The sequence below is a fragment of the Gopherus evgoodei genome, chromosome 1 (assembly GCF_007399415.2).
Source record: "Gopherus evgoodei ecotype Sinaloan lineage chromosome 1, rGopEvg1_v1.p, whole genome shotgun sequence".
Taxonomy (NCBI): Eukaryota; Metazoa; Chordata; order Testudines; family Testudinidae; genus Gopherus; species Gopherus evgoodei.
Genome location: NC_044322.1, coordinates 268,687,179 through 268,706,931, shown reverse-complemented (window position 1 = coordinate 268,706,931; position 19,753 = coordinate 268,687,179). Strand labels below are relative to the sequence as shown.

General features: G+C 48.5%; 1 protein-coding gene across 2 annotated transcripts in view; it reads left to right on the top strand.

Annotated features, from left to right (window-relative positions):
- CACNG2 (calcium voltage-gated channel auxiliary subunit gamma 2) overlaps positions 1-11,308 on the top strand; it is a 67,088-nt gene extending 55,780 nt beyond the window's left edge. For both annotated transcript variants that reach the window (XM_030545535.1, XM_030545525.1), the window contains 3 exons: positions 1,649-1,732; positions 9,599-9,739; positions 10,663-11,308. In XM_030545535.1, the coding sequence (XP_030401395.1) occupies positions 1,649-1,732; positions 9,599-9,739; positions 10,663-11,198 (761 nt within the window). In that variant the 3' untranslated portion in view covers positions 11,199-11,308. The remainder of the gene's footprint in view (positions 1-1,648; positions 1,733-9,598; positions 9,740-10,662) is intronic.
- Positions 11,309-19,753: the final 8,445 nt, after the last annotated feature.

Sequence of the window (19,753 nt, the reverse complement as noted above, 5' to 3'; positions counted from 1 at the left end):
AAAATAGTTTTTCGCCTCTTTTCAATGTCACCGTATGTCTACTGGATGCTGCCGGTAGACGCAGTGCTGCAGCACTAAACAGCAGCATCCTCTCCCCTCCCCTCCCCGGTGGCAGTCGGTATGGTTCAAAATGACTGCTAGTCGTCCTCATCATCATCCTGTGAGTGCTCCTACCTGGTCTTGGTGAGGTCGGCCGGGGGTGCCTGGGCAAAAATGAGAATGACTCCCGGTCATTCCCTTCTTTAAGCTTTGTGTCCTGAAGATTCAGTCCTGGCAGATGGGGCAGGTAAATGTCCTCATCATAGCAGCTGGAGGCTGAGCTCCTCTTCCTCCCCCACCCCCGCCCTTTCATGTCTAATGGAGATTCTGGACTATCATAGCAGCGGGAGGCTGTGCTCCTCTCCCCCACAAACCTTTAATGAGTAATGGAGATGTTCTGCCTGGAATATCATAGCAGTTGGAGGCTGCCTCCCCCTCATTTAATCTCACTAAAAAGTCAGTGTTTCTTATTCCTGCATTCTTTATTACTTCATCACACAAATGGGGGGATAACTGCCACGGTAGCCCAGGAGGAGTGTGGGAGGAGGGAAGCAACGGGTGGGGTTGTTGCAGAGGCATCCCCCTAGAATGGCATGCAGCTCATCATTTCTGAGGGATATCTGGGGCTCTGACCCAGACCGGCTGTGCTCTCTGGTTCTCTAGTACACTTGCCCCATATTCTAGGCAGGACTGACTCTATTTTTAGACAAAATATAAAGAAGGGAATGACCTGGAAAGTCATTCCCATTTTTGTCCATGCGCCCCCAGCCAACCTCAGCGAGGCCAGCCAAGAGCACCTATGACAGCAGTAGACGGTACAATATGATTGGTAACCATCATCACCAATTTCCAAAGCGGCAGACGGTGCAATAGGGCTGGAAACTGTCTCTGCTACCTTGGAAAGGCAAATGAATGCTGCTGTGTAGCATTGCAGTACCGCATCTGTCATCAGCATCCAGTACACATACGGTGACAGTGAAAAAAGGCTAAACGGGCTCCATGATTACCATGCTATGGCATCTGCCAGGGCAATCCAGAGAAAAAGGGCGCAAAATGCTTGTCTGCCATTGCTTTCACGGAGGAAGGATTGAGTGACGACATTTACCCAGAATCATCTGCAACATTGTTTTTGCACCATCATGCATTGGGATCTCAACCCAGAATTCCAATGGGCGGGGGAGACTGCAGGAACTATGGGACAGCTATGGGATAGCTACCCACAATGCAATGCTCTGGAAATCGACGCTAGCCTCGGTACATGGATGCACACTGCCGAATTAATGTGCTTAGTGTGGCTGCGTGAACTCAACTTTATACAATCTGTTTTTAAAAAACGGTTTATGAAAAATCGGAATAATCCCATAGTGTAGACCTACCCTGAGCTAGATGGATCTTAGATTTGACACAGCAATTCCTATGCCCCCATGTGCATATGGGGATGTGGAAGGGTGTGTATGTAGGACAGAAGAGAATGCCTGAGAGCTTAATGTGAGGGTATGTGTTGCCTGCGAAGGAGGCAGAGAGGGCAGAAAGAATGACCCAGAGAGGAGTTGTTTGCCTTAACTGGTTTCTGATGTTCTCATTTGTTCTTTCTTCTCTTGTTTTGCAGGGAATTTTAAAGGTCTATGTAAGCAAATCGATCACTTCCCTGAGGATACAGATTATGAAGCTGACACAGCAGAATATTTCCTCCGTAAGTCTGCAGGCTCTTTTCCTTGGAACTGATTATGGGTGTGAGCGCTGGGTGCCCTTTGCTTCCTGTAGATGACACTGTTCAAAGTCTGGTTCCCTTGAGGATTAACATGCCAGATGAGGCAAAATCTGGAAGAATTGACTGGGGGCATCCCTAAGACCTTCTGAATATCTGTCTCAGTGGGTCCCCTGCCTTCCACTAATGAATCCACTCCCACCTCCACAAGACCAAATCTACCGGATCCTGCTAGAGTCAAACTTGCACTGGCAATAAAGGGTTTTTTAATTAAAGGTATTTAATTATGATAAAATTCTGTAGCCCCTCAGCCTCACCCCCAACTCTAAATACATTGGAAAAATATTGACAGGAAGGAAGCTTTCCAAGATGCAAAGAGAGTGTCCCGTTAGCTCTCAGATAATACAAAACAGATAAGAGGCTTCCAGTGAAAATTACTCAAAGGAGAAGGGGAAACGACAGAAGCACTGACTGTGTCACCAGTTGCAATCATTTCTCAGGTGGGAGGGACTGAGTAACCCTGTGGATTGAGGGTAGGTTATAGAGACTTGCACAGAAACTGCAGGTCACTTGTTCCCTCTGATCCCCCGGCGAGGAGATTAGAGGGTTTGGGTATGGGGTCACGAGCCTCTCATTTCTGAGTCACTGACTCTAATGCATGCCAGGTCATTTGTGACTGGGAGTCACTACCCTCTGATAATTGTCAATCCACATAAAATGAGTCAGTGGTCTTAGTCTATTTCTGGAGCAAGTAGTCACCTCACAGAAACTATCACCATGAGAGACACTAATTAGCAGCTTTGGTAGCAGTCTCAGCAGAGCAACCGAGGATTGAATGGGTCATAAAGACTGACCTTCCTTAGATGTAGTAGCCCCTCCATGAGGGGCGGAAGGCAGACTAGTGGGGAGGCTGGGATAGTGCACGTGTGTGTGTGCACTTGGGGGAGAGGGGCACGAAAGCTTACATCACTTCTGCTTCTGCTGTCCCTGTTGGGATTCATATATTGAATTCTTATACTGTGATCATATCTGATTTCAAAAACTGAGTAGGTTTGTGCTGGTCAGTGCTTAGATGGGCAAGCTCTGAGGAGCTCCTGCTTCTGTCACCAGAGCTGTTGATCAGACATCTTTTGCTGACAGAACATTCACTTAACTGGGCTGTGGATAAGAGACGGAGAGCGGGTGGTACAGGGAAGTGCATGGTAAGAACAGAGCCTGTTGGAGCTAACACTTCTCTTTGGAGCACAGAAAAGACTGAAGAGCATGTATCAGGGCCACTTGCTGCACTTAGAGCATGGTGTGTCTCTGGAAGGGGCACACAAGTGGAAAGCAGAGACAGCAGAGATCAGAGCCCAACTTGGGACATGAGGGCAGAGTTCACAACTCCCATGTACGGGTACGTGGAGCCAGCCTGGAAAGCAGTGCAGTTCTGTGTGGTCCCGTAAAACCTTTGTTGATGAAAAAAGACCACTTTTGTTCAGTGCAAAAGCAGAGGCTCGGTCTTCCTTTACAATAGATGCACAGGTCCCAGCAGCTAATCTCTACCTCTATGTCCTGTTGTCCCTCAATGAGCACAGTTCTTGTTGACATCATGAGAGGAGATCTTTGCTATAAAGGAGCCCAAAAGAAGTGGCTTTTAATTGTGTGGACTAAGCATTAGGGATCTGCTAGGGCTGGGGATCTCTAGGAGTCACCAACTACGACTCGTGTGTGTTTGGAGCATGCTGGAGGCCCAGCAGCACCATGGAGTTAGAAAGATTTGGGATTCTTTCAAGATCATTTATGTGGATGAAAGAGGGAGACTGTGATAGGATTTAATCATCAATTCTAAAATATTTGCTCACCTGCTGTGGTTTTAAATAATTCCCTGGAGAAGGTTTCCTTAAAATGTATTTCTGTTGCATTGCTTGCCAGACAGATTGAGGGCCAGGGCTGCAAATGTGGGTGACACTCATCAGCAGAGGGATGGGCACGCTGTTTTGTTGATGTACAGTTACCTCTGAGCACAGATTTGCTAGTGAAGAACTGTTTGCTGGCATTGGTCTCTTTTTAGCAAACAGAGCTTTGGAGCATTTGTTTTGGGGAAGAGCCCACAGAGGGCTCCAGATCACTGTCTCCTCCAAAAGCAGACAAGTGTAGGTCAAATGGTAGGTCTATTATCCTTGGCAATGTTCCCTTCAAAGCAAATCCCCAAGGTGGAATACCTTAGGAAAGAGCAGTGTTCAATTAACTGAAGCGGGATATTGGGGTTTGGGCTGACTTAATGAAGTACTTGCTGGGTCATGTCTGGTAGAAGGAGCCTCATGCTGAGCTAGGCCTGACTGGAGAGGGCCTGACTTGGACAAGTTCTCCCAGGACTCCTGCCAAATTGGAGCTTGTTGAGGCTTCACCTGAGCTGGGGGTGGTAGTGTTGGCATGACTGTCTAGGAGGTTGTTTCTGATCTTTAGATTAGATTGTTGCCTGAATCAGAGTAGGCAGGAGATTGGGATGGCAGGGAGCCTGATTAGGACTCATTTTGGTTTTGCTGACCATTCAGATAAGATGGCTCGGGTTCCTTGCAATCAAATGGCCAGTGTCAGGAGGAAGGGGGGGAATGTCAGTGTGTTTCTTTGCCACAAGACTCTGAGGCTGGGTAGAAGCCATTCAGAACACATTGCCAGCACTCCTTCCCTTCAGACGGCATGGTCTGCACAGGGACGGCCAACAACATTTTGGCACCTGAGGCAGGGAGCTCAAATGATGCCCCCATACCCCCTCGCTTGGGCCAAAACTTTGAAAGGTCTCAATTCTCCCTTCTTCCTGTTCTACTGCTCTCATGGTACTGCTCTGCTACCTACCCCAATAAAGGAGAACTAACAACTTAAAATGTTTTGTTCAAAAATTTTAACACTTAACTTTCAAATGTCTGAACAGCAAATGTAACTTTTCTTGTCTGCATAGTAAACACTGGCATTTTTATCTGTTTGAATAATCAAAGTGATGCTTTCTGTGCCTTCTTAGTTGCAAAGATTTGAACTGCTTCCTGAAGATCCACAGTCTGGGCCAGCTCATAGTCTATGGAGATGGTTGCAAGGCCGACCAGCCTCTTCTGTGTCATTGTGGAGAGCAGTTGTGTTTTTATTAACTCCAGCTTGGAGAAGCTGCGTTCTCCACTGGCAACTGTGACAGGAAGTGTTAGCAGTATGTGAAGAGCAACAAAAGCATTTGGAAAGAGGGTGGTCACTTTATTTGTGCACATATATTCCAGAACAGCCTTTGGAGTTGATTCTGCTGAAATGTATCTTGAAAGGGCTTTCAGTTCATCACCTAAATCACTCGTATCAATATCGCACATGCCATCATGTGTCAGCACTGTTTCTAGTGCCCTGCATTGCTGGTGTAGGTATTCTTCAGGTATAGTGAGGAGTTTTAGAATATCACACAACATCCCAAATATATTGTTGTGTTCCTTGAGCTGCATGAAATGTTCTTCAACCGATTGTATTGCACAATCTAGCATCTGGTTAAAGAATTCAACTTTTAAATTGTTGTTTGGGGTCTCTTATGGGATTATCCTGTGCCTTGTAATCAAAATGTCTTCTTCTTCGGTGACTCTTGTATTCTTGAATGGGTGGGAAACTAGCTTCAGTGTGAAGTTCCTCTGCCAACTTCTGTGCACCCTTCAGAACATTTTGAAATCCCTCATCTGACTGGTAAGACTGTAGGTATGACTTTGTCCAGTTGTTCCATTGCTCCAGATGTATCAAGGTCAACACCTTGGAGTCTTTTGCTTACAACATTTATTTCAAACAGTATGTCATGCCACAACACTCAGCCTCACAGAAATTTGAAGTTATGTATGTTTCTGGTGATTCCATTTCCCTCTGCCACTGTTCTCCCATGAACAGTTCCTGTCATAGCATTATCCTCCATGATGGCAACTATGGCATCCTCTATCTTCCCAATTTGGCGTTTGATAGGCTTTATCGCCTCCACTCGATTTTCCCATCGTGTGGCACTCAGTGGTTTCAGTGTCAGAGAGGATGTTCCCAGATGTTGCTTCAAAATTTGCCAGTGATGAGCTGATGCAGAGAAAAATACATAGATGCTCTGAATTACATTAAAAAATTCAGCAGCCTCACTAGAAGCTGATGCTGCATTACTGACCACCAAGTTCAATGAATGAGAACTGCACGCTACAAAAAAAGCTCGAGGGTTTAACTCTCTGATCCGTGTCTGCACTTCTCTGTTCTTTCCTCTCATGTTGGCACCATTATCGTAGCCCTGACCTCTCATGTCAGCTATCGCAATTCCCATATCTTCCATCTTTTTAGGAAGCACATTTGTCATATCCGCTCCTGCAGTATCATCAGTGTCAATATATTCTAGAAAATGCTCTCTGACAGTCACCTTTGCAGGGACATTTTCACTAGGTTGTGTTGTTGTTACAAAACGCACCATTAAAGTCATTTGTTCCATATGGCTGATGTCAGGTGTGCAGGCCAGAATAACAGAGTAATATCTTGCTGACTTCAGATCTGCCACAATCTTCTGTATTACTTTTGTTGCCAGTAACTGTATGATCTCATTTTGAATTGTTTTTCCAAGGTAGTGGTGTGTGTACATTTCTTGGGTGGTGACTCTTCTTAGATGCTCCTGGAGAACAGCATCAAACTCAGCCATCAGCTCCACAATTTTAAGGAAGTTTCCATTGTTTGGCACATACTAATGATCTGAAGTGCCACGCAGTGCTAGGTTTTGGGTAGCAAGCATTCTCACAATGGCAATGAGCCTTTTCAGAACATTTTTCTAGTAAAGAGACTCTGATGCAATGTTCTCTTGATGCTGATCATCTATGGTGGCCTTCAACCATAGTCTTATCTCAAGCTCTTTCCACCTATGGAATGCTCTCTGGCGATTTGCTGCCTTCTCATGGCATGCCAGATTTCTAGCCAGATTTTTCCAGTCCTTTGTTCCTGTAGAACCCAATGTGGCTGGAACATTAGACTGGAGGAATTTGCAACAAAAACAGTATGCAGCATTCTGAGTTTTTGAGTACATAAGCCATGACCTCTCCACTTTGTCACCATTGGGGATTTCATGCCAGTAATGTGTTGGATGGAAACTTCTATTTTCATTGTCTTTGGGGAACATGAAGTTTTTCACTTGCTATGGCCCATGCAGTAGAAGAAAGTCCCTCAGGCTGCTGCTCAAGTGGGTCCTCAGTCCTGGATCATCTAGACTTAAGGAACTAAACTCAGCAGCCGCTGTTTCTTGCGCCTCCACCAACTCTTCTCTGATCTACACTTTTCTTCAGGAATGTGCATGGTTACATCCATTTGAGATGGAGATATGGATGCTGCAGTAGCTGCCAGGTCACCTGCACTCTGACTAACTAGAAGATTTGGCATCTCCTCACCACTCACTTCCTCACTGGGGCTCGAAGGCTCACCATGAATGTTTATGTCTATATATCTCAGGAGACCTCCTTCCTGCTTAGATAGAAAAGCTTCCTTTCTTTTTCTGAATGCTGCCTCAGAGAGGTGTTTTCTTCTTTCACTCAGGACTGCTGGTCTGTGCCAGTTATAGTGGCTCTCAACACTCAATTGAAGGGGTCTAATAAGCAGGCTGGTAGCAGGGCCTGAGTGAGGGAAGATATCAGTGTCTTAAGGGCATAACTGCCTCCTACTACTTCAGCTGACTGCCTGTTCTCCTCAAGTAGGTTCAGGGAAGCAGCAGGAAACAGGAAGCTCCCTGAGAAGCTGGTGTTAATCAGTCCAGGCTTCTGGGGGTGCTAGAGAGGTACATAGAATTTCAGAGTTGGAAGAGACCTCAGGAGGTCATCTAGTCCAACCCCCTGCTCAAAGAAGGACTAATTCCCCGACAGATCTTTACCCCCATTCCCTAAATGGTCCCCTCAAGGACTGAACTCACAACTTTGTGTTTAGCAGGCCAATACTCAAACCACTGAGCTATCCCTCCCACACAACATAAGAGGCTTCTCCTCCTCCTCTCTTTCCCTGCAGCTCCTGCTGCTTTTTGTTATTCCCTCTCACCTTCTCTCCTGCCTGCCCATTATATCTCTTGTGCCCTCCTTCCTCCAGCACAGCACTCCACCATCTCTGTGCATCTGGAGTAGAAAGAATACATATGCACCAGCAGCAGACACAATTTTCTACACTCTGGGTCCTAGTTGCGCCCCACTCCCACCTCTGGCACCTGAGGCGGCTGCCTCAGTTTGCCTCATGGTAAGGCCAGCCCTGGATCTGCACTGGACTCTGGAACGGTACGGTGGGTTCAGTGACAGCCCCTCTCTTCCATGGTCATTTGACTCTGTGGAACTTCTGAAATGAATAAGGCAACGGAGCAGAGATTAAGGGCAGAGAATCCTAGTTTCACCCCTCTGCTCCCAATTTCAAACTGTGACCTTGTGTTCTCCCCAGCATGTGATGCTAACAATTTCCACAGGGCCCCTCCATACAGCGGGCATCCACTTGGCATTTGCTTGCTGTCACTTGGCTCCCCACTGTTCAATCTTCCCCTACTTTCCCCAAACCATTAGCACGGTTATTCCCATCCCATTCCCTGAAGTAGAGTTACATAGGACTGGAGAGCAGGCGAGAGGTTTCTCACACCCCTTTGGATTTATAGCAAGCAGGGATTGTGCTAGAGTCGGTACCAGCAAGAATTCAGTGCCTGTGCCTGATACGAGGGACAGATTCTCCCCTAGGACCTGTGAACCGACTGTCCCTGCTGTCTAGGGAAACCCCCTTTGTTTGCTTTATTCAGGTTGATTCTCTCACCTTTGCACTGAAAGAAGATTTGCATTGGGCAGTTCTTGCACTGAGGCATGTTCTTTCTCAATCATGTGTTTGTTTCACACTGTAGCATCTTTCTGCTGGGAAGAGAGGAGAGGCCTCTTTCATAAAAATACTGACTGTACATGCTGTGATGTATTGTGCAGCAAGTGCCAGTCCACAACACTGCTCTCTGCTAGACAGAATATGGAGCGGAGGGTCGAGGGGTGCACAAACGCACACCACCACAGTCTGTTGGCTGAAAAATGAGAGGCCCTCCTAGTGTGTGTGTGTGTGTGTGTGTGTGTTTGCACATGCATGTGCACTGCTCTCTGCTGGATGGAATATGCATGAGGTTCTCAAGTTGCACCTTTAGCTCACCATTGGGAGTCCTGTGCTTCTGGAGGATTAGGTTGTGAGTTTTATTTCCCAATGCCAGTGAGGGCTGCAGCCTCAGCCTATAGCCACAGACCTTCACCCTGCCTCAGTAGCTACTTTCTAACTCTCTACAAATCTCTCCTTAGGAGGTGAGTTCACTTTCCAAATGATGTGCAATTGACTGACTCTTTGGGTGAAACGTTTGGGACGCTGGCACTGCTCTTTAAAAACCAAACTGCATCACATTATAGATGGGAATAATAGCCGAAGGGCCCTACTCAGGCAAACGGTGTGAACAAAAGCAGGAGTGAGAGGTTTGCAGGGGGTTCAGCCAGGTTATGAAAGAGTCCCAGGTAAACTTATGCCACCAGGCCGCCTGAGTATGCCACTGGCTTCTGATAGTCTCAAAGACAATCCAACACATGGGTGATCCATTTGTGACCACTCTCTCCTTCTGTCTCCTCTCGCCCTCCCCTTCTTTCTCTTTATTCCTCCCTGAATCACTCTGCCCTCTCCATGTTTCTCTCCCTTCTATTTCCTGTCCTTCTCCCTCACACAATACATGCTATTGTTTCCCCTCTGTATCTGTTCCCTCCCCTCCCCATTTCTTTGTCTACTGTATTGTTTTCTCTTCTCCCTTTCCTCTGTCTCCTACCTGTGCTGTTATTCGTCCCCCCCTCCCTCTCTTTTTCACAGGGGCTGTAAGGGCCTCTAGTATTTTCCCGATCCTGAGTGTGATTCTGCTTTTCATGGGTGGACTCTGCATTGCAGCCAGCGAGTTCTACAAAACCCGACACAACATCATCCTTAGTGCCGGCATCTTCTTCGTGTCTGCAGGTAAAGGGATGAGGGACAAATGGGCTGGGAGGATGGAAGACTAAGAGCAATAGCGAGGAAGATACTATCAGAGAAAGAAAGAGTGACAGGCTGTCCAGGTGATGGAGCAGCAGAGGCAGAAGGGAAAGGAGGTGGTATGTTTGCACAGGCAAAAAGGGTAACATATATTTTTCAGTCTAGATGAGTTTTATCTCAGATGAATGAAAACATTCAACCAGAAAGAGTAAATATAAAGTCTCTCTGTGTGTGAGAGAGAGAGAGAGACAGAGAGAGAGAGCACTCAGTGACTCACTCTGACATTCTGTATCTGAACTGATACACAAAATGGCAGCTGCTCCCTGCAGAGAGATTCCTCTACATGTACAAACACAGTAAACAGAAAACAGAATCCCAGCTCCCTTCAGTTACATGGCTACGTCCACCACTGGACAGACTCTGACATCAGACAGATGGAGCCATGGAGTCCCTGACTACTTCTCAACAGGGTGTAACCATCTTGGGTAGAGGAATATAGGAAATCAATTTCTCCAGGCCAGGGTTAGAGCGGTGTTGGGGTGTAGGACTGGGAAGGCAGGATCTCAGAATTGGATGTACATGGAGACTGAGCTCCTCTCTACATCTGCTGAGGGAGCGGGTCTCACGGAGGTAGGCAGGACTGACTGGGGTGCCAGTAGCAGGGTGAAGTTTAGGGTTCAGTGAACATGTGGAATGAATTGCTCTCTCACCTGAGAATCCCCAGAGAGGGCTCCAAGCAGGGCAGGCTTGGAGGCTAGTTTGGGGAGCTGTGAGCAGACAGGCAGCTGGGCCCTCACCAGCACTGGACTACTCTTGGGAAGACCGGTGGCTTTAACTTTGCACCGCCTGCTGTCCTTTCCCTCTAGGCAACTCTAATATTTTCCTCTCTCTCTTACCCTCGCCCACAGGTCTGAGTAATATAATTGGCATCATTGTGTACATATCAGCCAATGCTGGAGACCCCTCCAAGAGCGACTCCAAGAAGAACAGTTACTCCTATGGTTGGTCCTTCTACTTTGGGGCCCTGTCCTTCATTATAGCTGAGATGGTGGGAGTGCTGGCCGTCCACATGTTTATTGACCGGCACAAACAGCTGCGTGCCAACGCTCGTGCCACGGACTACCTCCAGTCCTCCGCCATCACCCGCATCCCCAGCTACCGCTACCGCTATCAGAGACGCAGTCGCTCCAGCTCCCGTTCCACTGAGCCTTCACACTCCAGGGATGCCTCGCCCGTCGGGATCAAAGGGTTCAATACCCTCCCATCAACAGAGATCTCAATGTATACCCTGACCAGGGACCCCCTGAAGGCTGCTACCACCCCCACCGCCACCTACAATTCCGACAGGGATAACAGTTTCCTCCAGGTTCACAACTGTATCCAGAAAGAGAACAAGGACTCTATCCACACTAACACAGCCAACCGCCGGACCACCCCGGTATGAAGCCGCCGCCAGGAGCTGAAAATGGGGAAGGAGCAGGTGGGAAGTGGGGAGGAAACAGAAGAGGAGGAACAGGGGCACCAGGGCGGGCAGGGGAGGGAGAAGAGAAAGCATCCATGGGGGAAACCTTCCAAAAGCAAAAAACAAAAACAAAACAACAACAACAACAACAACAAGAAAAGAAACAAAAGAAAAGAAACGACAATGACAAAAAAAGTATAAAAAAATAAGAAAAAGGAAAAAAAAGAAAAAACTTTAAAAACCAAGAGAGATTTAAAAAAAATAGAAAATAAATTCAAAAGAAAATGCATGATTTCCCATGTACCATTATTTTAACATTTAATAAAAACAAATTGAAAAAAGGGAACCAAGAAACAACAAAAAAAACAACAAAAAATTAAGTGGGAGGAGGAGGCAGCTCTCTGGATTTTTTCAGGTTTCATTCTTTCGTTTTTTTGGTTTGTTTTCTGTTCAGTTTTAACCCAACGTGGACTCACAGACTCCGGGGGTGGGAGGGTCCCCAGGAAGTGTGGGGGGGTGGGTTAGCAGTGATGAGTGTATCTGTGGGAGTTCTAGGGGTTCATGATGACCCTGGAAATCTTGGGGTTACTTGTGACCTGCTCAGACTTGCCAAGACCCTGGGATCAAAGGTGACTCGTGCCTCTTGTGGGCCCGTGAAGGGTTAACACTGACTTTCCTGTCCTTGGGAATCCCAGGGGTTAATGCTGATTCCCTGGTCCCCAGGGAGTTAATGGTGACCAACCTGGACTCACTAGTCCCTGGGGATCCTGTGGTTAACAGCAACATTGCAAAAAAAAGAAAAAAGTTTCTAAAAAATAAGTGGCAATTTTTTAATAAAACAAAACCAACTATAAATAAATGTAAATACAGTAAGTGGATTTACTTGCAAGAAAACCAGATAGTATTTTTCTTTTTGTTTTCTCCAGCTTTAAACTGTGAAAACGTGGGAGTTGGGGGGAGGGAGGGAGGGAAATGCAAATTAGCAGAGGGGCTTGTAAAGAGAAAAAGGAAATTAAATCCCTTTAACAAAATGAAAATCACTAAGAGGCCAGAGCTCACCGGCTGGCAGGAGGGGAGAGGCTGCCGGCCACAGGGCTTTGTGCTAGACACACATCTCTCCCTGAGGAGAGGAAGATGCTGCTATTGGGGGGATGGGTGACAGACAGCATAAGGACTATATGCTAATAAGGAGACTAGCACTCACATGCGCACTCCTATCATGCATGCAGTGGATGCTCCCCGGGGTAGGCACACATGGAATGGCTACTGCTGTATATACCTTCAAATGTCAGTTTTGCCTAGTCACCAGGAGCCTAACACCCACTCCTGCTAAAAAAAACCAACAAGAGTCTGTCCATTGACCTCAATGGGCATTGGATTGGGCCCCAAGTCTTGGACAGACCTCGTCGCGTACAAGGCCTGATTCCCTACTGCCCTGCCCCTGCGTAGTCATTTACACCCAGCAGGGTGGGTGCAAAGTGCTACCAGATCGGAGGTCCCCATTTGCTTGCCCCAGTGGCAGCATTTTACCCTCATTCTGTCCCGGGGCAGTGACTTAACACAGGTGCAAGGCAGTGAGGCCCTTGAACTCCCATATACATGCTCCCCTCTTCCTGCTCATACACACACTGGGCCTGATTCTCCTCTCCCACTGGCTTGACCCCAGATAACTCCACTGCTTCCAGTGCAGTTACTCCTGGTTTTCACTAGTGAGCATGAGAGGAGAATCAGGCCTACAGTCTCCCACTCATACGCACACTCGTCCCACCACACCATTGCAGACATCTGCCCTCCCCTCCCTGCTTCCTTCGAGAATGTAAATCCTGCAAACCTCCTCACCATGCCTGCAGCACCCATCCATCCCAGGAATTATCACATGCACCTGGGACTTGACTTGACATTTAGCACCAAGGCTTTGTGCTGAGGAGACTCAATGTGCCAAGGAGGTCCTAGAAACCACTTGTAATTCAGCTCCCTTTATAATGCTGCTACCAGGACACAGAGAGGGATGGCGGGGACAGTGGGCAAAGCAATATGCTGCTGTGTGTCACTCAGTCAGCTACAGACCAGCCCAGGGCCAGCACAGATTGAGAGAATTCTCCAGGGGCTTACGGACAACAGAATCCCTTCTGTTGCATCCAGGGGCAGGTCCAGGGCTGCGGGTTTATTGAGTGGGTCAGTTGACCCTTTCAGCTGCTCAGCCCCACCCTTGACTCTGTTCCAATTCCTGCTGCTCCAGTTTTAAAAGTCGTTAAGTCCCATGATTCAGCTCCCACTGGAGTATAGACACTGTTCCTAAAATGATTCCTGGCCCCAGATATTGCTGCTTTATCCTACTTTCCCTCTCAGCACAGGAAAGTGGGGTTCCTTCCAGGGCAGGGTTGGGGAGCAACATGTGGGAAATTTAAGTCCAAGGTTAAACGAATTCTCTCTAGGTCTTGAGGGGAAGGTCTGGCGCTGATGGAGAAGCACAAAGAAAGCTTAGATGAAACTGATCATCTAGGTGGCATGCCTCAGTCTGTACAGGGTGTCTGAGATTCTTGCTGAATTCCAGTCACCTCCCAGCCTGCCATCCCCACCTGGTCCCCAGGCCTTTTAAAATATAAAAGAATAGATGAAAAATAACCCCTCCCTCCACCTCCAAGCACTGAATTAAATGAGTTTCCCAAACTCCGGCGTAGACAGAGTATGGTGTTTTGGTTTAAATCCAAAGCTGCTTTTGAGAACTTGATGCCCACAAAGTTCTTGAGCATTCACAGAGAGGAACAAGAAGATGAGTGAGCACCTGGGTGTGAGAGGGGAGAAAGAAGGGGGAGGACTAGGACTGGCGGGAAAGCTTTTTCTAAGGATATTGCTCATGTCCAGCTCAAACCAGTTCAAGAAACCAACCTCCATTTTCTTTATTTTGTGGGGATTTTTTCAGACTGTTAAAAAGAAAAAAAATTAAAAAACAGAAAATTACAAAAAAAAAATCCTGGTACATGAAATAAAGATTTTTTTTTTATAAGTTGGTCCTCGTTTATGTGGCTTTATTGGGAAGTCTTGAAGAAAAGAATTCTTGGCCTGCCAGAGGAGTCTCATGGGGGAACAGTGACACAGAGTAGTTTGGAGAGAAGTGTTGGTTCAGTTAGGAGTTCTGGCTGATGTTGCCACTTTGTCTGGTCATCCCACATGTTTGCAGCCCAGGAAGTAAGGATGACATGGGGGCCTGAGGGGGGAATAGGTTTTGCCATCCTTATGTTTGAACCAAATGCAATTAAATTGGAGTTGTTGGTGTGTTTGTTTTCTGGAACAGCAGACATGAGACAAGGTGCATTGTGGGCTTTTCCCCCCTTCTTCTGAAGCATCCCGATGACAGGCCAGTTATCTGGCAGTGTTGCCAACTCCCGCAATGTTAGTAATGTATTTTAAAGCCCCAGCTCCTGAAGTCCAGGGATTATCTGAGAATCTCAGCTTTCGTTTCAAAATAAAAAGTTTCTAGCCCTTGTAGCTATGGAGAAAAGTCTGCAAATATGAAACTAATGCAGCCCCAAAACCAGAAGGCAATTTAAAAAAAACAACTTTTTTTTTTAAATCTCATGTATTTTAAGCCATTCATTATTTTTAGGGTGCTTGACTCAATCTTTGAATGTTTGAAGCTGGCAATACTAGGCTGGCAGAGAGGCAGTAGGGTTCAAGCAGCTGCAAGCAGGCTCAAGGAATTAGGAAATGGGGCTGGGACCAGATCCCAAGGGGAGCCTCCTCAGATACACACCCTTTGTATTAATTGTCTGGGTCTGTTACATCCTGGCACCTTCGGATGTCCAAAGCATGACTGGAAAATATGGGGACAGTTATTTGTGGGCAATTTGGGAGGAGAGAGGAAGCCCGTGTGAGTGGAATCAGCTGCCCTTAGCAGTCAATGTCTATAGAGAAGAAACTCCACACTGGAGGGGAGTGAGGCAGAGGAACAAGGATGGGGTGAACTGGCTCACCAGAAATTTAACCGAGTTACCAAGTTTTTGCCCAAAATTCAAACTCAGCCCATCCCCGCTCCCTGATGTGCAGCCAGAACTCAAACTGGATCCTCAAAATTTTGTCCTAAACTCAAGGGAACCCAATATCATGAACATCTCCCTCCCCTTGACACACACGCACACATACACACACACACACACACACACACCCCTTTGATGAGGCTAGTTAATTGTCATTTTGTTTCCGTTTTCACTTTTGCAGGCTGTTTGCTTCCTGGTTCCAGCCAAAAGCAACACTGCTTAAACCCTGCAAGGAAAGGTTGTTGTCTGTGGAACGGGGGCCTGGCTGGAACTAGGAAGTAATGGAGAGGAGAAATGGCCTGACTAGAGGGCTCCGGACTTGACACAGCCAGGAGAGTAGGAGTGACTGAGCTACCACCAAGCCTTCAGGAGCTTCGCCTGATGCTGAGTAGGGGCTGCCAGGGAACAAGGTGACACACAGCTGAACAGGAAGGAAGAATCTCTGCATTAAGCAAATAGAGAGCAGCTGGATGGAAGCAAAAGATAGTGGGGAGATATACCAGATTATATCAGAGCTGGGAAGAAAACCCAGTAAAGGGCAGAATCCAGCCAGAGAAATTAACCAGACAGTGATGAAAAGTGTGAGGAGGAGACACAGGGTTCCTGCCCCTTCTGACACGAAGGGCAGAGTGAATAAAGCAAAGTCAGCAGAGGGCAGATCCAGCATGTCCATCGGCATGAAAAAGGTACAGTGGTGTGAAGGATATGCTGGATTAGGGCAGGCTTGAGAGGCCATGCAGGCAGGGGCAAGCCCGCATTCCTGCTGTTTGCTGTTCAAGGGATAACGATGGTGCTGGTGGCTCAGAAGGAGCAGCAGTGAAAACCCCTCAGGTACGTGAATAGCACCAGTGGGGATTGGAAGGAGTGTGCGTCCAGAGCCCTGCTAATATTAAACTGATGATGCTGGTTATGAAGACTTTGCATTTCCCAGGCCCCTTCCATTTGAAGACATGAAAACACTTTGCAAACAGTAACACCTACAGACTCCCAGAGCCATCGTCTGTCTAGGTCAGGATCCTTATCAGAGAAGAAACCAGAGGCACATGAGGAAAGTGACTTGCTCAAGGTCATGCAGTGAGGTAGTGGCAGACCCTGAAATAGAGCCCAGCTCTCCTGACTCCCAGTCCTCTCTTCTAACCACTAGGCCATACTGTGTGGAAGAGCCCAACCAGGAGGAGCGGAACTGAACCCCTGACTCACAGACACAGGATGGCAGCATATGAACAAAGGGGAAGCCTTTGCAGGGAGTTCAGAATCCCACAGGGAGGGGGGAGGAAATGTTCTTGCAAGGAGGAGCCAGAGCAAGTGAGGGATGGGGGAGCTGCAGATGCTTGTGGAGGGAGAGGTGAGGAACAGTACTCTGGGAGGCACAGATCCTGACAGCAGCATGGGTGAGCTGTGGGGGGAAGGGTGGCAAGGCAGACAGGGGAAATGGCAGAGAAAGTGACAGTAAGAAAAACCCAGAGACGAGCTCATAGGGGAGGGGGATATTAGATTTGCTCTTCGTCCTAGCCTTGACGTTGGGGAGGGGCGGATGGGACTTGTCATGGCTCATACCCCTGAAGGCTCATGGATTCGGGGCTGGATGGCCAGGACACTGCAGAGCTTCGGTGCCCACAACCTAGCGGCACAGGAGTCCATGCTGGAGTCACCAGTGCACTGTGCCGGACAGTGTGGGTGCCACTAGGGTGACTAATTCCTGGTTTCTGCAGGGAATATTACACTTCCCCCCAGCCCCAATCTCCTTGTTGCAGCCCCACCAAAAAGACAGACACTTGCTACTGCAGTGCTTCTATTTTGTAGCTGCCACGTAATGGATTGAAGGGGGATCTGGTAACCAACTGTCTTTGAATCTGTTGGAAAGATCACAGCAAAAGCCACTGCTCCTCCTCAGCCTGAGTGAACAGCCTCAGCAGCTAACCCAGCACGGAGGAGACAGATTGTGACAATTCCTGGGTCTCCTGCATTGGCAGCGCAGGGCACTAACCACTGGCGCTCCTAACCCACCTGCTCCCACAGGACAGGAGTCCGGGCAGGAAAACCTGACTAGCTTGTGTGGCAGCGTTCCCCAGAAGGCCGACTTGGAACCTTCCACTCCAGATAGGCTAGAATCCCACCCCTCTTCTGCAGACAGAGACACTTTGAACTGATGTGTGGGAGTAGCAGGGTTAATTCTGCTGTACGACTGGGCCAAAGGCAGAACAACTCTCTGGGAATGAAGGGGTTGAAGCAGCAGGTTGGCTCTCCCTGGGCTGACACTGATGGATTACAATATGTCCTCTGTATTAATAGCACTGCAGGTCTCTCCTCTGACTCTCGCACCCGCCTGCTGCATCTTACACTGATCAATACTGGGGCCTTGCATTAAAATTCCACAGCTATCTCCTCTGGTCACTTGTAAACACCCTCTCTGCCCCAGCGCTCTCTTCTCTCCTCCCATTCGCTAGCTATCTGTCTCCCTCTCCCCAGTTCTCTTACACTCCTTTTCTTCCCTCCTCCACAGTCTTCCTAATTAGCATCCACTTCCCATTCCTGGGGCCAAGCTTTCCCCCAACCTGCTGCACATAAGTCCCTTACTCCCATTAAGTACAAAGGGCATGGCCTGTATCTCCTCAGGGAGCACCGCACACACAAAGCCACAGTATGATGCAGCATAGCTGTGTTATAAAGGATACAGCACCGGAACCCCCTTCCTTCCCCCATTGCTGCATTGAGGTGCTTGGAGACTGAACATGACCAAGCTATAGAATATGGCCCTTCATTCAACACTGAGTCACAGCTGTTGTATCAAGCTGGAGCTCCTGGGGTTGCTGAACTTCCGTTGCCATTTCTCTAGTTTACCTTCTCTGGGTTCACCCCCAGGGCAGTGAGATATGTTCCCTCTCCCTTACTCTTTTTCCTTTAACTCTTTTGGCTTTCCCTCCTGCTCTGGACATCACTCAATCCATGCCTGTCCCATTCCTCCTCCCATCTTTCCACCTCCTCACATCTGCTTCTCAACAGACACCCAGCAGCCCATCAATGTTGTCCGCCTACCTTCTTCCACCTGCCCTGTCCTTTCATCCTAGCAAGGATCCTTCTGCTGAATAACTATCCTCTAGATTTCAGGGCCTGCCTATCCATTGCCCTGTGTAAGGCGCTGCCATGTCCAAATGGGATTCCCCTAGCGACAGGTGGAAATGGCAGCCCGTAGCTTGAAGAAGCAGGTTCCTGGAGCCTCGGAGTATGACCGAGTGCTGCTCCTCATCCCATGCCCTGAGCAGAGGATACTGCTGGAATAGCAGAGAGCTTTCCCCTGGGTTCCCAGTGTGGGGGACAGAGCCAGCAGATTCAGCTGTCTGGGGGAGCCAAGGCTGCCTACTCCTTAGTCAGCAATGGGAGACAGGTGCTCACTTCCTTCTGTGCCCTCTGCTGTCCCCATAACACTCCCAGCCCCCAGCAGCCCAGAGGACAGGAGGGTGGGTCTGGAGTTCTAAACCTAGATCTCTGAAGTCCTACATGGCAGGAGCAATCTCCCAGCTCATTCAGCTTGTGTTGGACCCTGGCAGCAGGATGGGGCCAGGGATCTGAAATGGCCTGGCAGCGCAGTGAGCTGATTGCAGGGCACCAGGACCTCATCCTTCCTCTCTGCCGCTGCTCTTCTCCCTTTTTTGCTCCGTGCTGACGTGGTGCACAGCAGGCACTGCTGCCTCCTGCAGGCTGGTATCAAAGCTCAGAGGAAGCCTGCACCGGCCCTTTGATCTGCATGTTTCAAGCTGCCAGAACAAGCCAGTGGGACGCCTCATCGCAGAGATAATTACAGACGCCTGGTGTTCCATTTCCACTCATCCTCCAGGGACCCCTTCCACAAGCAGCGGCAATGGGCCTGCCTGGAGAATGAGGGCACGAGGAAGGGATGGAGCTCCAGAGCAGGCCAGGAGCCCGTTCAGCAGAGAAAAGGCTCAGAGCTGAGGGCCCTGTTACTACAATAGGCATCACACACACATGTACCAGGAACGTGGGCCTACTCTTCTGGGGCATAACCATCCTCCCATTCTACTCTCCCCTCCACCTGCTTCTCCTCTAGAGCGAGACATGGTCCCCATCCCCCTCCTGGTTCCTGCCAGCCTCACCAGGACAGAGACGCCTGAGCAGCCCAGTACGAAGAATGGGACTGGGAGGTGCCGAAAGAGCCAGTGGCCTCTCCATCCCCACTGCATTGTTGCCCCGTCCCTGGGTGGCTCTCGGAAGTTGCTGGCCTCTCCTTCATGGCTGTGCATGGTGAGGCCTGAGACAGACTGGGAGAAGGCTGGGGGTGAATTCTTCCTGGCTAGAAAAGCCATCATCTGAGCTAGGGACTTATAAGATACCCCTCACCAGAGTAGCCGAGCACCTTGCAATGCTCCTGGAGCAAGAGAAGAGAAAGAGGCAATTATACAAAGCACTAGCAGGTAGGAGCTATGTATTAATAATAGTGTCATATGAAAGTAGAGTCAGGAGTAAAAAATCCCCTGGACCAGC